General features: G+C 39.3%; 1 protein-coding gene across 1 annotated transcript; it reads left to right on the top strand.

Annotated features, from left to right (window-relative positions):
• Window positions 1-14837: 14837 nt before the first annotated feature.
• LOC144632946 (zinc finger protein ZIC 5-like) lies at window positions 14838-17937 on the top strand. Its single transcript, XM_078491702.1, has one exon. The coding sequence runs from the start codon at window positions 15423-15425 to the stop codon at window positions 16740-16742; it is 1320 nt and encodes a 439-aa protein (XP_078347828.1). The 5' UTR covers window positions 14838-15422; the 3' UTR covers window positions 16743-17937.
• Window positions 17938-18661: the final 724 nt, after the last annotated feature.

Below are 18661 nucleotides of genomic sequence, written 5' to 3'. Positions count from 1 at the left end.
AACAGCATTTATATAGCTTCTGATTAAACACACAAAATAAAGTCAGAGTTTAAACACACAAAATAAAGTCAGAGTTGACAGAGATGCCACGAATGGCCCTTGCACAACTTAACAAACCTTAAATAGTCTACTAGCCCCTAGATACACCTTACAAGCATGCCTTGAATACTTCTAGGCATGGGAAATGACCTTCAAATTCGGTAACAGCATTTATATAGCTTCTGATTAAACACACAAAATAAAGTCAGAGTTGACAGAGATGCCACGAATGGCCCTTGCACAACTTAACAAACCTTAAATAGTCTACTAGCCCCTAGAGACACCTTACAAGCATGCCTTGAATACTTCTATTTTAGAGATTAAAGAACGTTAAAAAAATTACACCGTGAAGATTTGGTTAATGGGACTGTGTCACGGTTTTAAGCCAAATTTAGGCATGGGAAATGACCTTCAAATTCGGTAACAGCATTTATATAGCTTCTGATTAAACACACAAAATAAAGTCAGAGTTGACAGAGATGCCACGAATGGCCCTTGCACAACTTATCAAACCTTAAATAGTCTACTAGCCCCTAAAGACACCTTACAAGCATGCCTTGAATACTTCTAAACATTCTCTTGAGACATTAACAGAACGTTACAAAAAATTCACACACGTGACAGCATTTGGTTAAAGGGACTGTGTCACGGTTTTAAGCCAAATATAGGCATGGGAAATGACCTTCAAATTCGGTAAAATATTAAAAAATAAACCCTTCAAACAGTGAAGAAACATTTAAAAAACACTGCAAATACAAAAGAAGGTACGGATGGCCAAAAGTGACGAAGATTGAAACGGATTGCGATATGGGTTTTTGCCTGATCTTGTTGGGCTGAACAGTTTCCAAAGGTAATGTTTTGTAACTTATCTAAATAACCTCAAAACAGAGAATGGGAGCGGGCATCTTTTGTGCAGAATATGAAAGCGAGCGTTACAGCATTACAGACACAGCGTAACAGCATTTATATGCTTCTGATTAACACACAAAATAAAGTCAGAGTTAACACACAAGGAACATTTAAAAAACACTGCAAATACAAAAGAAGGTACGGATGGCCAAAAGTGACGAAGATTGAAACGGATTGCGATATGGGTTTTTGCCTGATCTTGTTGGGCTGAACAGTTTCCAAAGGTAATGTCCTTTGCTTGTAACTACAAAATATAACGCCCCGGAGACACATTTTGGTTGCAATGAAGCTGCGGTTTTGCCATTTAGATCCATAGAAGAAATTTCTTTGCAAACATTAAGTTTCATAGCGAGTATTTGGCAAAACTTAACAAAAGAAACTTATCTCAGCCGTGACACAGTCCCTTTAATACAGTTTTAATGACAAACTTATGGCCTTAATTCCAATAGACCTTAATCTACTTTTGTCGTAGCTAAATACATTATAATCAAATATAATGATCCAGTTAGACTTTGCAGCCTCAGCATGTGAAGAAAAGTAGACGAAATACTCGATATGTTTTAAAAATCTAATATTGCTTTCCATTTTGAAGTTTATAGCACAGACAAACCTCAAAGAAAACTTATTCACACCAAACAAAAAGAGAACGCAAACAACAACAACAAAAAACAACACACAAACAAACATCAACAACAAAAAAACCAAAGAAAGCAAACCCTAAGCAAACGGTACTAAATGTCTAAAATAATTAACACGACACATAAACATAGCATGACATATTTTGTGGACTATTTTTTGCGATCCTTTAATAAATTAATATAAGCGGGAGTAATGCCGTCTGTTGCATTACTTTAAGGCTATATTTTACAACATTACAGAAAAAACCGGTTCAGTAGCTTGAAAGTATTTTAGAAGTAAGAACAATCAAAACTGGATATGGTCTCTTTATTTATAGAATGATAATGGCAAAATTTCACAGCATTGCGATATGAACCACTTACAGTCCTCGCCTCTGATTATCACCCCATTTTTTCTAGGGAGTTTCTAGTGCGGATCCAGAGGTAGGGCGCTGGTTTCTCCAGTCTACGAATGTTATATATATTCTTGTAACTCATGTGTTATCATCAATGACATTGCCACTATAAACTAAGGAGTAAGAAATTACGAAATGCCTCAAACATCTCACATGTGTTGTGCAAATCGTTTGGGAGAACTTAGGGACTGTGACCCCTTCCCTCCCGGAAATGATAGAGTAAAATTAAAACTTGTGTGAAAAGCATCATTGTTTATATAACTTTCTCCAGCACTCATTGAATTTATTATATCATTGTGATTGAACAATGCACCAGTTGCTCAGACATAAAAAAATAGACCAACTACGCCCAAAAAAGACCTGACATTGCCTTGACTGTGTGATGGGACGTGTTCGTTAGTGGCGGTCGACTGCAATTGCAACCAAATAGTGGGGTGGGGTTGAGTTGATGCTGTTCGGTACATAACAAAGTAGGGTAGCCTATTTTCACCCCTCAAATTCCTTCAAACCTCCTACCTCTTTTTACGCCTGCTACGCAGGCTAAAAGTAGAGCGATCTAGGGACATGCTTTTCTGGGAAAATTGAATTTTTCAGAACGACAGAAACGCTATTGCAGGCATTTTGCTTTAAGTTTTTGTACTATCTTAGGTGCCGTCACTACAACATTTAAATTCATAATGTCCATTAAAATAGACAGGTAGGGCCTAAAAGGGATGACATTGCCTCGCATTTTATCAAAGAGAGGTGGCTATCAGTGGAGGTTCTACTACATTAATTTTTGCAAACAAGTAGTTGGTGGAATTGAGTTGATGATGTTTGGTACATAATAAACTGGGGGAATTAATGAGCAAATCAGAAATGATAATTAAGGCATTCTGCTGGCTAATTATGGATGCCATCATAACAAAACTTAAAGGCAAGGCATCATATTCTAAACAATGACCAGCTTTCGATTAAAAATTATTCATAACCTTAATGCTAACAACACAGTGAACCGTACCCATAAACCTTTAAATACAAGGTATGTGACTTTATTGTGGATAGCTAGTAATGAAGACTGACGAGCTTATTCTAGCTATAACATATTTTGGTGAACGATCAAATGTATGTATCAGTAAAGCAACACGCATTGAATCTGATTGACCTGTACCACTCTGACGATGCTACACTTCTTGGGCCTAAAAGTGAGAGCGGCCAACAGGCACTAATGGCAGCGAACTGGAGAGGAAGTTGGCCTCACTTTCTCAAAATGTAAGTTTAAAGCCATGGAGTTCGTAGAAACGGAGACCAAGGCTCACCAAGATGGTGAAACGGTCGATACTGTCAACGGCTTTCGTTATTTCGTTCTAACGTATTAGATGACGAACTGAAGATCGGGATAGGGTGAGCCTCTACGGCATTCGGGCAGTTTTCAAGGTGTGGAGAAACAAAGTTAGCTTGAAGACCAAACAACGCATTTACAATGCGGTCGTAACATGTACTAACACGAAAGAAAAGAGACTTGATGCTTTAGATAACTGCGGTCTCAGCCGTAACCTAGGCATAAAGTGGTACCACCGTGTAAGGAGCACTGTAGTCAGAGAAGGAACAAGACAGACGCCAAGGTATTTGATTCTTATAATTAAGATTAGTACGTTAAGATGATTTGGCCATGTTAGTCGTCCTTTACTGGAATGGGGGCCTGACCTACGTGAATCGCGAAGAAGGGGAAGGTGTCACATTTGGTGGAGAAGTTACTGAGAAACCACTACTTTCTCTGTTGCCTTGGAGATAGACACCAGACTATACACCGGTTTAAAGTTGGGATAAATGTCAAAGTCCAAAGGCGTCTTTTTCAAGGTGGAAACAAGGGCACCCACTATTTTTTCCGTTTAATTTTAATTTGATTTAATGCATTTTACGGCACAATATATAAACTTATTAGTCATACAAACAATAAAAAGAAAAAAAGAAAAACATAAATATAAGAAAAAAGAAGGTTTTGAAGGGAACATTAGAACCATACGTGCTTGTCCACCCAAAGATACTTACATATAAAGAAAAGAAAAGGAAAGAAAAGAAGCTATTTAAAATGTTAATTATCAGAGACTGTTATGATGTCCAAGAAACATGTGGGCCATCAAGATCAAAGCCCTTGCTCTTTTAAAACTCTCTGCATCGTTGCTTGAAGCATGACAGGCTGAGATTATCAGTCCTTAGGGGCATGTTGATAATCTTGTTGAATGGCCACAGGTAAAAGTAAGTCCAGGCATTTCCTAAGAACACCTGAGGCGGGAACAGGATCTAAGTGTAAGACTATTTTTATGAGCGCAGGACAAAGTTAGCCACATCTTCAGAGGTAACAGGAAAAATTCACTCAGTTCGGACGAACGTCAGGAACACTTAAAGAATTGATGGAAGGCAAACTAGCTGTAATTTTTTTATTTAATTTTAGAGTCGGCCGCCGCGCGCCCGGCCCCGCGGCGGGGCTGCGCCCCGTCCGTCCGCGGCGGGTTTTTTTTTTTTTTTTTTTTTTTTTTTTCCCCTGGCCGCGCGCTCTGGTACAGTCGGATGAGCTCGTGTGGGCGGGCACATAAAATAACTGGATATGGGGTTTGGCCGAAAGTATAGCTGATAAAAATTGGCGCTAAAAGTGGAGCTCCCAGAGCTTATACTGTGCGTGTGTACCATTTAACATTTGGTTAATGAGAGAGATGTCGATAAACGCAACGTTGTCGCCTGTATATATTTATACTGTGTATTGGTTAAATTTTTTTTATTGAAAGTGCTATATTGATTTGGCTCTTCCTCACGTATGCGTCAAAATTCAAAACTTTTCTTCAATGAGTCGTCAGAGAAAAAAAAAAATCTGAATCTGGTGCTTTCGCTAATTTTCACAGCTCCAGCAACGGTTACTTTACACAAAATTTGCACGTCTACACGATATAAATTGAAAGGGAGCCAGGTTTGTAAGTTAGCTCAGAGCAGTTTTTCGCATGTAGGAGAATTTGTCTATTGGTAGTTTGTAATTTGCGAAGTGGTGCTCGCAGCGTCGCTGAGTAGTTTTTCGTTGTTTTTATTTGTCTTGTTTGCGGGATTTTTCTGCAGTTTGTAATTTGCGAAGGCGTTATCGTGTTTTTGATCCGTGTAGATGAATAGCTTAATTTTTTTTTGCAAAACGTTTAATATCATGAATCTCTGCTCTAAAGAATCAAAACAAAATGTCGCAATTAACCTTGCGTACTAAAACACAAAGTTTAAATGTCTGTAAATGTACAACAAAAGTGAAGTTAAGAGCTTAAAATTGAAAGCAGCTTAACCAGAATGGATCCAATTTACTGGAAGATCCGAAAACCGACACAAATTCGTTCATAAAGTGTAAAGAGATTTTCACCGTCTAAGCGTATTTAGTAAAGTTTGTTTCTTCATATTTGGAGAACGCTTGTCAATTACGGCAAAGCTTTCACTAAAACCAACTCCAAAAATATCGGCGAGGTGGCAGTTTTTCGTCGTGGTCAGATATTCCAAATCCACCGATATTTGAATTATCTGCGAAGATTAGTCTCTTTGTCTCTATTCATGGGACTTCCCTTGCACTTCCCCAGAGACTCTATAGATAGGCGGGCGGGCGTAAACTGTCGTCAGAGCCAAAAATTTCTCGCACTAAAAGGTTTACCAAAATTTCTTTCCCATAATGCTCGCTTCGCGCGCAAAAGCTCTGCTACTGCTACACAAACTAGCCGGCATTTCGCTCAGCCAACTTCGCGCGTACAGTATAGCAATCTGTGCAGTGTGACAGCAATGGGCGGCAGCTTCGTTGTTTATTGGGACTTTATCAGCATGGGACAGATAAATTGCGAAAGGCCCTTTAACTATTCCTAGAAGCGAGCCACAACAGCTACCCCAGTCCAAGTTTGCAAGCATCGGCCAGACAAGCCACCTAGTCTTGTAAAAAGATATAAAGTCTCAAACGTTATCTAGGATAATGTTCAAAATTCCGGTTACATGGATATTAAGAATTGCTCTACTGGGATTTAGGAGGGTCGGGTATCCGCTCTCGAAAGGCCTCACATCGGGTTGGCTCGCTACCATCCGAGATAACAACAGAACAAGCAACAGGAACAATGCCCCACCTCCAAAACAACAGCAACTGCTACACAAAAGGACCAGTAGAATTACAAGCTTATCAGGGCTGCTACTGTACTGATTTGGAATGGGTACCAGAGAGGAGAAGTGCATTTCATTTTTAATGTCGCGACTTTTTTTCTTACTATGATTTCCAGTTTATCCTCTTTGTTTTTGCAGGTAATATTCTCATCTAACATTTCAAGGCCACAACAACAATTCATTCATCATTATCATCACTGTTTCTTATCGTCCCCGTGGGAGCATAGGGCGTCCACCAGTTTCCTGCAACGCACATGGTTCTTTACTAATACTTTGGCTCTTACACAGGAGTAGCCCACTCTTTCCACAACGACAATTGCAAACTTTATTTTTCAATCAAGTATTAAAACAAAAACATGGTCATAACCCGTGAATAGTAACAGATAATCGAGGTGGGAAGTAACGTGGAAGAAAAGTGACATTAGATACAAAGATCCAACAATGAAATACAGAGAAATAAAGAAAACATCTACAGGTTATAAAAGCCAAGTGAAAGAAAAGAAGTAAAGAGAGAGGAAAGGTACTTCAGAAGTGTAAGGATTGACAAAATGATTGAAACACCTCTAATAGGGTTATCACAAATTATTCAACATGTGAAATAAATTATAGTTAATCAACAACTCTTGTTCTATTTTGAGCTTGGGCTTTATAAAACCAACCATTGTCCTCGGATGATCTCACGTGAGAATCCAGAAAACCATCCAATCAGAGCGAACTTTGGCATCTTGATACCTGCCCGCAAAATTCGATCCCTGTCTTTTGCTCTCACACGAGATAAGCAACAGTGTTAATTCTGCCAGGGAAATTTCTCTAGTACATCTCCATGGGCTGTAGGTTTTGTTTTCTTTACACTCCAGGGTTCCATGGGGCTAAAAAAAAACTGGCCTGTCCCCACTTCCCCATTTCGCCACACAAATTGTTGTGTCCTTTCAAGAGATGAACAAGGGAAGGTTGATTAAATGCATACTTATCCAACCACAGATGAAAGTATTTTAAGTAATACCTTAAAACAATTATTTTCTCAAGTTAATTTAACATTTGTAACATTTCTAGGCATTTCCATCCTAGAAGCCTTTTGGTAGTAGTTTCCACTAGCTGCAGATCTGGTATTGCAACCATGTACTTCATTTGTTTTTTTTAATGAGTTGTAAAGGTAATGGGGCTGTTTCCTCTGGGATGTCGGGCATCTCAGTTTTTATTATATTATATGATATTATATTATAAATAATATTTCCCCTAGGGGTTTTAAAAAAATTAAAAAAAAAAAAAAAAAAAATAAAAAAAAAAAAAAAAAAAAAAAAAAAAAAAAAAAAAAAAAAAAAAAAAAAAAAAAAAAAAAAAAAAAAAAAAATTTTATTTAAAAGAATAGAGAGAGATAGTGTTTTTTATTTTTATAATAAGGGTGTTCCATAAGTTTAAGGCTTTGTAAGAAAAATTTTTTTGGCCTGCTGTGGTCCTGAAAAAGGGAAAATGAAAGCTCTGGGGTTGGCGACCTTTTAAAAAAATTGTTGCTTAAATAACTGGGTGCTAAATTATTTAGACATTTTAATACACTGATGGTTTGTAAGCAAAATGTGCCACCGGTTTTCAACCTACTTAATTAACACTTTCTTTCTCAATGTCTGAAGTGTATGCCCACAAATGTTAAATTTTGCTGTGGATGAGTTAACTCCCAAGACTGATCGATCAAATGTCCACTTCCCCTTTCCTCCTCAGTCAATGCCATAGAGATAAGGGACGATAATATAAAAGAGAAGCAAAAATAACGTGTACAAATTGTCTTGATGTTTATCCAATTTCTCAGAACCAATATTGCAAGTAATGCATGTATATAAAGCGTTCAAATCTTCTTTTATGATTTTAGTACTTTAATGTTTTGTTTTTTATTCTCAAGATTTTAATAAACACCATATTTAACCTTGCAATGTTAAAAATAGAAGTGAGGCGAGAGCACAAAGTAACGACTGTCAATCGGAGGATGTTACCTTCAAGGCTTTGGAGTTTTTTTGTTTCTTTAAGGCTGGTTTTCATTTGGCATAAAAGAACCATATAAGCACAAGCACAAGAATTAGCATACGCGCATAAGAAGAGCATAGAGATAAGCATAAAAACAAAGGTGTTCGTTCTTCTTGTGCATTTGTCCTATGCCACGTTAGGAGAGCATAAAAACAGTGAGTTCGTCTTATGCGCTTTTGTCAAATCTTGTACTTGGGCTTATGCCCAGCGAAACCAGCCTTTACAGCTTATGATTAACGTTCTATTGCTCATCTTAAACGGTCTCGTGCAACTTTCACACAACACACGGGCATGTGTGCATGATGAAGTTACGTTACATTGTTATATCACATAAAACAGAAATATGTGTTGAACATCGGGTCAAACCAATAAAAAGGGATTGCAACTGACCTAGTATGTTCAACGATGTCAAATCTGTGATGTCATGGCGTCAGGTCCTCCTATGTGGCGAAATTGTAAACGTCCCTCTTTAACCCCGTTTGATACTCCTTGGACTGTCAGCTGTGCGTGTTTGCCAAATTCTCAAAACCCTGACCCTTCTTTAGACCTGTCTTCTGAGCCACTCCACATTACGACCCATTAGGATCCATCCCATGATGATGATTCCCAGGTAAGCGAGAACTAAGTTGATGAACTGAACACAACGTCATAATTATAATCTGAGACGAGGCCAGACGATTACTACATCAAGGGTGAGAATGATAATGGTTCGATTCTTGTTCTCTTGAGCCACATCACAACACTTTCTACATCAGACTCATGGATATCTACTATCGATTCCTCTCCTCCTCACATTTCCCCACTACATCCAGAGTCCCAGGTGTATGAATGTGTACTAGAAACTCTTCATTTTCTCTCGCAGTGACGGCATGTGTTTCGGTTATTCCTTTCTCTTACTCTCAGTTCTCCTGTACCTCTTCAAATATATATAAAGACGTATCGCCAATTTCTCAATTCACTAAAAATTTTTCTATAGATGTAAATGTATGATGAATGGGTACCGTCAATCACTTTCAATTGTTACTTTCAAAGTTTCTCTCGATATCTAGACGTATGAGTATATGCACCAGCAATTCCTCCCTCCCTCCCTATGTACGAAGATTACGAATGTGTACAGGCAATTCCTGTCTTTTTCTCACCGACAATTCTAGATAAAAAAGTGACGGAAATTCCTTTTACAGTTTCTCTCTATACATATCTGTCCTTATTTAAGAAAACGAGGCTCCCGTAACTGACAGGGGCCAGCAACTCCTTTATCCCTCTCTCCCCCCTGTGCGTTTTGAAAGAGCCCAGGGGCTAGAAAGCCACTTCCCATGCCCGCCAAGAGGTCTCAAGGCTGCTGAGCCTAGCCGCCAAAAACCAAAAGCCGAAACCAGTCCTAGTCACTTTTCAAAGCAAAGACTTTGCTGAAACAAGGAAAAAAGCTGACCTTACCCAGCCCTCCAACCAGCCAGCTATTTAACAGCTGACCGAGGGCTCCCTTGGATGGTTAAACGATGAAGACCTGGGCAATCTGATCCAGGCGTCGTTGACGTTGAGTCACCCCTGCAGGGAATCATGGTAGTTGTATTCAACGTTGTCAAGTCTAGGACACTTTTTTTTAATAGAACTTCCTTGATTCCCTCCCTGCAGCGTGTCTTATTGAGGGAACTGGAGATTCCACTCTCTTTTTTATATGTAAATGCATAAATGGAGTATGACAATTCCTCTAACGTTTCCTCGTACTTCCTCTCTTCATGTAGGAAACACGCATGTGCAGATATGTCTCCGAAAAATCTCCGTGATCCATTGTTAATCAAAAGTTTTTTAAAGGTTGTTTTATTCCTGTAGCTCATGATGCCTATGTACCTGGTGTCACTCCGCACTCTCAATTCACCCCTTGCGAGGGAAACATCTGTGATCCCATCTGAAAAATTTCAATCGATGAAGTATCTTTCCGTAACCGCCGACCGGTTAGCTTAGTTGGTAGAGCGCCGGACTGTTGTGCGGGAGGTCTCGTGTTCGAACCCCAGACCGGACTAACACTTAAGGTCTTAAAATAACTGAGGAGAACGTTCTGCCTTTGCAATATTACATCTGCAAATGGTTAGATATTCTAGTCTTCTCGGATAAAGACGATAAATCGTAGGTCCCGTCTCCTGCATCTTCAGTGTTATATGGTCAGCAGGGGACGTTAAAGAAACCACACACTCATCGCAAAGAGTACGGCACGCAGTTCCCGGTGTCGTGGTCCGGTCTTGTTTCACGGGTTGGTGCTTTACATAAGGTTAACCTCATTGCGCCTTTCCCTCTTGGACAGAATTGTCCAAGAAAAATTATTATAATTACTATTTTACTATGGTCTACAAAGAAAGAGGCTCTCTACAGAATATGTGATTGGCCGTTAGTCGCGCGCGAAAATTCACTCACAGCTCATCAATGGCCAATGAGTGACATCACACGGATCTCTGTAGAATTGCGTCATCACTATGGAATTTTTGGCTTGGAATTTAGACGTATTTTTTGAGCGGGGGTGAAAAGAGTGAAGAAATAAAGACGTCTGATAGCGCCGAGGCTAAGTTTTCACCATTTTCGTTCATTTTTTTTGTAATATCATGTCTAAGGGACGGCCATTATTCTTTTGGAGGGGGAGGGATGAAAAATATTGAAAAAAATTGTTTGCAGGGCCTGGAAAGACAAAATAAATTGTTTGCAAACACGATATGTATAACAAAAAATAGTAAGAATTTCGAAAAAAAATGTTTGCAGAGGTGCATAAACTAAAAAAAAGGTTTGCAGAGGGAAATTTTTCATCCCCCCCCCCCCCTCCAATAAAATAATGGTCCGTCCCTAAATGTCAATTGCAAAGGTACCTTTGGTTGGATTCCGATAACTTCGTCTCAATGTTTTTATTTTACCTCACAACATCAAATAATTGACAGGTGATGGGGATATGAGAAATCTTGGTGCACCATAAAACTTTTAGACTTTGTAACAATAAATGAAATGTATGGAAGTCAGAAAGAACCATTGTTGATCTGAACTTTTGAACAAAAGGGATTTACTTTATTTTTAGCACAATTTCAGCCGGCAGTCTTTATAAAGTTGAAGCCTATGAACGTCTATGAGTCAGATCAGTTATGTTCTCAATATAGTTGTTATAATTTCTACCATTTGGCGGGAAACGGGTTTCGCATCATTAATGAACTGCTTCTTTTTTATTTCTTTTTTTAACAAAAGAATGCTTTTATTACTTTTTCTTCAATCAAATGACTCTTTCTTGTCATTATTACTGGGTGATGTGCAAGCACCTTTGTGTTTCTACAATACATTTTTCCTTTGAAGACTTAAAACAACCGGCTGAAAGAAAACGAAGGCAAAAACAGGTCAAGGGACGAACTTTTAAACATAGTTCCCGTTGCCTAAGTCACCTGCTGGGGTAGAAGGTAGAAGATACATTTTAAATCGGCGACATGATCAACAAATTTCATTTAACATAAGTACTGCAATCACTATAAACATGAAATGTATCACGTAGCTTGAAATAATAAATGAAAGCTCTGATGCTCGCTGCGATTTGTTGTAAACGTTTGCCTACCTTGGCAGGATAAAATAAACGAAAACGGTCATTTCCTCTACAAAATCTTAAAAATTATCAGAAACGATAGAAAATTGCTGTATTCATAAATCAGTATGAAAGACATGTTTACAGGTATAAGTTAGTCGATTTAGTTCTTCTTTATCTGAATTTGCATAGAATGATTTATAGGTTTGATACATTTAACACTATAGTTAATGCATCATTTACCGCCTCTAACCGCCAAATTCATCATCATAAAAGAATCGTTAAAGAAAGCCTTGAAAGACACCGATTCACGTAATACAAAGAAAAGGGATACGCTTAACAATTTCTATGGATTTTAATTATAGGTTTTAACATTAAAAATCACCTTAATGTTTAGCCCTAAAATATTAGACCGACAAAGATACTCCTCAAGGCTACTTCATTACTCCTTCAGACACTGCCTAACGTAGTGTCTCCATGTAAAACGACGTCACCCACAGCGAAACAGTTGTCGACTGCAGAGAGAAGCCGGCACACCTGCCCAGCTGATATCTGGCTCCAATGTGAAACGAATGTTTAAATGCCGCGCCTGCCGTCGTATTTCATGTTTCGATTGTTGCGTTTATTCCTTAACCATTATTTCACACCTCGCCGATCACAAATAGCTCAGTGTGCTTTCAATAAACGTCGGCAATTAATCAAAACACAAAGGATTTTGGTGGAGGGCGTGTTTTACACAATAAAATCTTTGCGGCTTACCATCCACAATGTTACCTTGTTTTGATGCGGTCTACGCGAACTTTGAAGCTAAAAATAACAACATTAAAACGCATGGGTCACGGAGTTCTAAAAGAACGCAATATTTTGAAAAATAACACAAGTAGAATGGTAGAAATCCGAGAATCGTCGAGACAACGAAAGCTCATATGATTATATTAGGAATAGAAATTCTGCTTAGAATTTTCCGACATTTCTTTTTTTTCAAATTCTGAGACTCTTGACTTTCGAGGTGGAAATTTTGACAAGAGTTTCCTTTAACTAAAACCGCAAAGCCATCGAGTTCGTGATTTTAGTTTCAATATTCGAGCGACTATACACAGAAATAAGCAGAATTTCACTTGAAGCTGCGTGAACGACAAACAATTTAAAAGACGGGACACGTGGCCATTATCCGTCACGGCATGCCTGTCATTTATGATCGATGAGAATTAAAAAAATATATAATTCCCGATTGATACTCTTGCTTTGCATAATGGTGCACAAGTTTAATAAGGCGGTGATTTTGAAGTTATTCCTCGTTAATTTTCAGCTGGATAATACAGAACAAAGTGGCTTGACTGCGAAGTGGCGCCACAAAAAAACAGATACCGCGCTGTTTATTTTATTGCTGAGATCTAAACATCAATGTAAGACTAATTCCTTTTAACAGCTAAATTACCCGTCGCGATCGATAAGAAATAATAACATAAACTTTGAAATCTTACACGGAAAAAGTACAGACACGGGGGAAACGCACGCTTGTTCCTCACGCTCAACATTGACGATGCATGTACCCAAGTGCAGCAAGAAAATTATCGATTAAAAATAAAGCGCAAGAATAATGCCAAAACCCAACAAAATCATCCTTAAAGTGTAATTTATGTAGTGTTCGACCAGCAAAGGCTTAGACAGGCCCTTTCCTCTTAGACAAGAGATAATCGGTTGTAAGTAATCCGTCAAATACCACTGCGCTCCCGTCGTGTTTCTGTCGTCATCCTGAGCCATACGAACGGTTACGCGTAAAATTACTCTTTCAAGTTAAGTGCATTTGTCTCAAGTTGCTCTAAAGAAATTGTTTTCTTCCGTGAATGTTTAGAAATGGGGTAAAAGCTTCCGTGCATCGAATGAAAGCGTTGGCAAGTCTCAACGACTAAGAACTCTTTGCGGATTTATCTACTCCGTAATGAGATTAATCCGGGCGTATTTATCCATGTCATCGCGCCGGGACACTTCTCAACAGCACTGTAATACTGATTTTAGTAACACAGCCGAAATACCGGCATAAAATATTCTTCGTTGTTGGCTTATGTATCTGCCTCTGTTAACTGTTGAGATAATTTTTTTACGTGTCGACCCTAAGAAGCTCACATGTCCAATGTAACCTCAGCATATACCGGAAATCGAGAGTCTGGCGAAAAAGAAAAATGTCCGGAAGTATTAATGTTTAGTGAACTGTAAAGTACGGACAGATGGCTCGCAGATTGGGGAAAAATGTATTTACACAAGGCGTTTGGGTGAGTTTGTCTTTTCACAGAGCATAAAACGCAATAAAATCTTGACCTTAGGAGATAGGCATTGACATCGCTTTCGTAAACGTTCCCTTAGTTGAGTCAAAAAGGGCAGAAAATGCAGAAAAATGCGTTTTTTGCATTCTTAATTTTTACAGCGTTGCCCCAATTACGCAAGTTTCCATCGTCAAAGATATTTCATTCGAGCGACGTGCGAAAACTTCATTGAGTTTTTTTAACACGGGTTTGCTTGAAATATTGTTTTTTGTTAAGTGTAAGAGCGAAAACCGAAGGCTTAAAGCACTTAAATGGTTATCACGACCTCAGTAAGATCTATGAGATTGATTTCGTTGTTAGCCCAAAACAAACATTTCCAACCGCGAGTGAAGATTCCTCGAGTGGGTACTGAATTGGTGCGGTTTTCGGTTCGGAAACGCATTCAACATGCCTTCCAAATATTTTGCATTCAAAGAAAATCACGGGCCATCGTGATCGAATTGCGACTCGATCTTTCGTGACATATGAGATAAGATCTTAATGAGGGCGGGGCGTGCCAATTAGTCACTTTAACATGGCTGTCAGCACTAACTATGGTAGCCATGCATGAGTATCGAAGAGAGAGAGAAAAGGTTTCTTTAAAAGACAAAGTATTCGATGCAAATGAAACTAACACAACAAACGTGAATTCTGAAAAAACAATTATGTTTTAGTCCGTCACCGAATAAAGCAAGAGCCAGTGGAAATGAAATTGATCGACATATCTCGTTATCTCGCGACCCTGATCCGCTTAAGTCCAGTTTGGGATTTACAGTACAAACCAGAGCTGCTTACAGAGATATAAAATGAAATAGCAGGAAGATAATTGATGATCTTATATAGCTGAATTATAAGATGACCTAAGGTGAGGTAGAATAAAGGTTTAACGCCCCCTAGAACGCTTGTCAATGAATCCAATACACCACATACCCGTGTGTAAGAGCTGCCACCACCGGGATATGACGCGGTGTGGTTATCTCTTAAAAGAAGCAAAAGCACTAAATTGAGTCTAATTCACACTAATGGATTTTAGAGAGTCTGTTGATGTGTTTTGCGTTGGACTGAAAGACTCCCGAGTAATCTCCGAACGTCAACAAAAGCGGGCTTGACCACAGCAGTCGTGTTCGACAACTGACGCCTACTGGATCAGTGTTGGAGCATGCGTGTGAAAAGCCTGTCTGATGAATGATTGGCCCGTAAAGCTGCTTCGAAAACAAATTATGCAAGGACCAATCGATTGATAATGTAAGCATCAAGCTGTGATCGAACTCAAAAACACAGATGCAGACAGCCCAGTCAACAGCGTTGGGGCAAATAATCATTTACCGTCAATCGACTCTGGATTATCTCGTCACAGAAACCACCGCAACCTAGGAAGTAAAATATTTTACGTGCTGTACAAACATAGAGGATTCTTACCGGCATTGCTGTTATGGACAATATTTCGCTGTTTAGTCAAAGCGCTTCCGTTGGCCATCCGACCGTGGCTGACTTCGTCGAGCCCGGCAAAGATTCTCCATATGTTGGAAACCCTTTTATGGAGTCCAGCCCCAGTATGATTTCGCGAACGGCCTTCAACTTGGCCCACAGAATTCCCGAACCTATTGCCGACACCAAGGCTGTGTTTAGCTCCCAAACCAGTGGCTATCCCTTTACTCCACACACCAGTCAAGTCAGAGCAGCATGTGCCGCTCAAAATTTGAGTAGCAGAGATTACCTTCATCGCCAAGATCATCTGCCAAGTTCTGGCTCTATAGCTCATGGTCCGCATGGACACTCACTTTACGAACCCGTACCACCGGGACCGAGTAGATTTCCTCAATGCCAGGGTCCTTCGATTCATTCCAACTTCAGTCCATTGACTCTTCATCAGGCGAGACCAGACGTAAAGCGACACAACTTCTACCCATCGATGAACGGCCCTTCCGATCCCGAGACGCCACAAAGGCCAGCCTTCGCATTTCCACCGCCAGGCGACATGTATTCACGAGTAGACATGTACTCGCCGTCACCATACAGTTACGACCATCATCGCTCTCTCAACTACGCTCCAGTCCACTTCTCTCAATTCATGAGCCAGCCACCTAACAAAATCATGACCTGCGAGTGGATTGATCCTCAGAACTACCCGAAGAATAAGATCTGTGGCAAGCAGTATACCAGTATCCATGAAATAGTAAGGCACTTAAATGACGAACATGTTAGCCAGAATGATTCTCCTTTACACGTCTGCTTTTGGAGAAACTGCGGTCGTAATGGACTCCCGTTTAAAGCAAAGTACAAGCTGGTCAATCACATCAGAGTCCACACAGGAGAAAAACCATTCCCTTGTCCTTTTCCTGGATGTGGCAAACTCTTCGCTAGGTCTGAGAACTTAAAAATTCACAAACGAACTCACACGGGCGAAAAGCCTTTTGTATGCGAGTTCCCCGGCTGCGATCGCCGCTTCGCCAACTCAAGCGATAGGAAAAAGCATTCCCATGTCCATACATCAGATAAGCCGTACAACTGCAAATACCAGGGGTGTAACAAAAGCTACACACATCCTAGTTCTCTTCGCAAGCACATGAAGCTGCACGGCATTTCGCCTTCTCCGCCGCCGCTACTCGAATCGAGCGGCCAAGACAGGAGTCGTTTGAGTACGCCTTCACCTCAAGAACACCTCCGTCATTCGATCAGCTCAACAAACGGCCATAACTGTGCGAGTTCACAGAGTGAACGAGAAGTTAACACGAACTGGTATTCGTGTTAGAGGTGGAAGGACATCTACTAGTTAAACTAAGTCTAATAAGAAACATTTCTTCTGCCAAGGTCAGTCCTGTTGTCAGTGAAACACAACAAAAGGAACTACACCGTTACATTTAGTGTAAGGCCAGGGTTGATCTTGTCAAAGTAACAGAGGGTCTGTATATAAAATAATGAGCTGTAGGTATAACCCAGTAGCACTGTTAGAGATTCTATCAATAGTTAGGCGTCATGGCTTGATACATGACAATAATAATGTACCGATTGAGAATATCCATATGTAGTCCCTGCGGTGTGGAGTGAGTAAAGCTATTGCAGTTAGCAGTTGACTCGATTATTCACAGGGTTTACCACAAAGCAGAATTTTATTGAGAACAGTCGCAGATTAAGTTCTTTAGGTAGGACAAAGATACATTGAAAACTGCGAAACTCTCACAGAAATGACTTCGCTGACTTTGCTCGCTTCTTAATTATAACCATTTAATTTCTTTTCAGAACGTTAAAATTAACAATCTAGATTTCTAATCTGTTATTTGTAAACGTAAATCCTACACAAGAATATAGATTTTCTTAAGTTTGTTGTTCTTCTATGTCAAGAGGAGAAGAATGATAAATTAGACATTATTTGAATACGAGAACCAGACGCAGTTCAGAAACCGAAATTTCTGACCTTAGCTAAATGCATGAGAAATCCCGAGAATACAGTCTCAAACTTCGGAAATTCCTAGACCTAGAGTAGTTGATCGAGACAGGCAGTCCGCAAATTAGAAACCATTATTTGCCTCAATTTATGAGTTCAAAGCTTTCCCTTCGATAACAGTATGCATCCCGAGTAGCATCAATACATTCAATTCTATTTGTGCAGAATTTTATGTTTTAGTTCTGTCGTGTACTCAGTATTAAACAAGTTCTACATTGAATTCGTGAAGATATACATACGTGTTGTTGTTTAAGACGTTCGTTGTGAATGAAGCAACGAAAGCCATTTGCCTTTTTTATGTGTTCAAAGTTTTATTCCAATACATGATAACTGTACGCATTGTTAACGTTTCTGTTTGGACACGAGCTTGACTCTCCTTACGCTAGGGATCTAATTTAATCTTCTTAGCAAGATGATGTCGATTAGTTTATGAACAGGCTGCGATAGAAATTAAAGCAACTGAAAGAAACGAAAACAAATAAAACAGTCGAGAAAGAAGAAAGCCTTGTAAATGTGTCTCAACTAAACACAATACAGCAATAAATGATCTGTAGACTTGAGCAAATGTTCAAACGTAGGCATACCAAAAACAGACGGAGGGCCGCTTTGTTATTTTTTGGTCACCAAAAAACTCAGCGTTGTCCGTTTGTGTAAGAAAAATACATCAGGCACATTGAACAGGGAGGTCTAGCTCAAAGGGGGACGGAAATTCCCTGCGCGTTCCATTGAGAATAACAAAAGCTCTTCGTTTTCACCTTTTGTTAAAAAAATCAAAGGTTGTAAAATGGCTGTGTGCCTTAAAATTTCAAAAGATCGTTCGAATGGATGTTTTGCTGTGACATTTTTTACACAAAGCGGGTTTGAAGAGGAATGACTAGCCAGTTCTGTGCGAAGGAAGCCGGATCAAATCTTTATGTAGGTGGGGTCCAGACGAGTCCCGGTAAAATGGATGACAATATAGTCAGATAATGCTGCTCGATTTCGTGATTGTAAATCAGATGCTACAATAAATGATAGCAGGTAACCTTTTATTCAACTTTAGACGAAATTACTTAATTTATGAGAGAAAAAATGTACGCCCCAGGTACGCAAATTTAGTCTTCACGAAACGCATTTGGGTAAACCGTCACTTTGCAACATTCTGCCTGACAGTTCACAACATCTACTAAGCAATCTAGAAATAATAATTCATTTTAAGATCTTTATCATACAAATAAATATTGATA

The sequence above is a fragment of the Oculina patagonica genome, chromosome 12 (assembly GCF_052425735.1).
Source record: "Oculina patagonica isolate OP01 chromosome 12, crgOcupat, whole genome shotgun sequence".
NCBI lineage: Eukaryota > Metazoa > Cnidaria > Anthozoa > Scleractinia > Oculinidae > Oculina > Oculina patagonica.
This window is presented reverse-complemented; position numbering and strand designations above follow the sequence as displayed.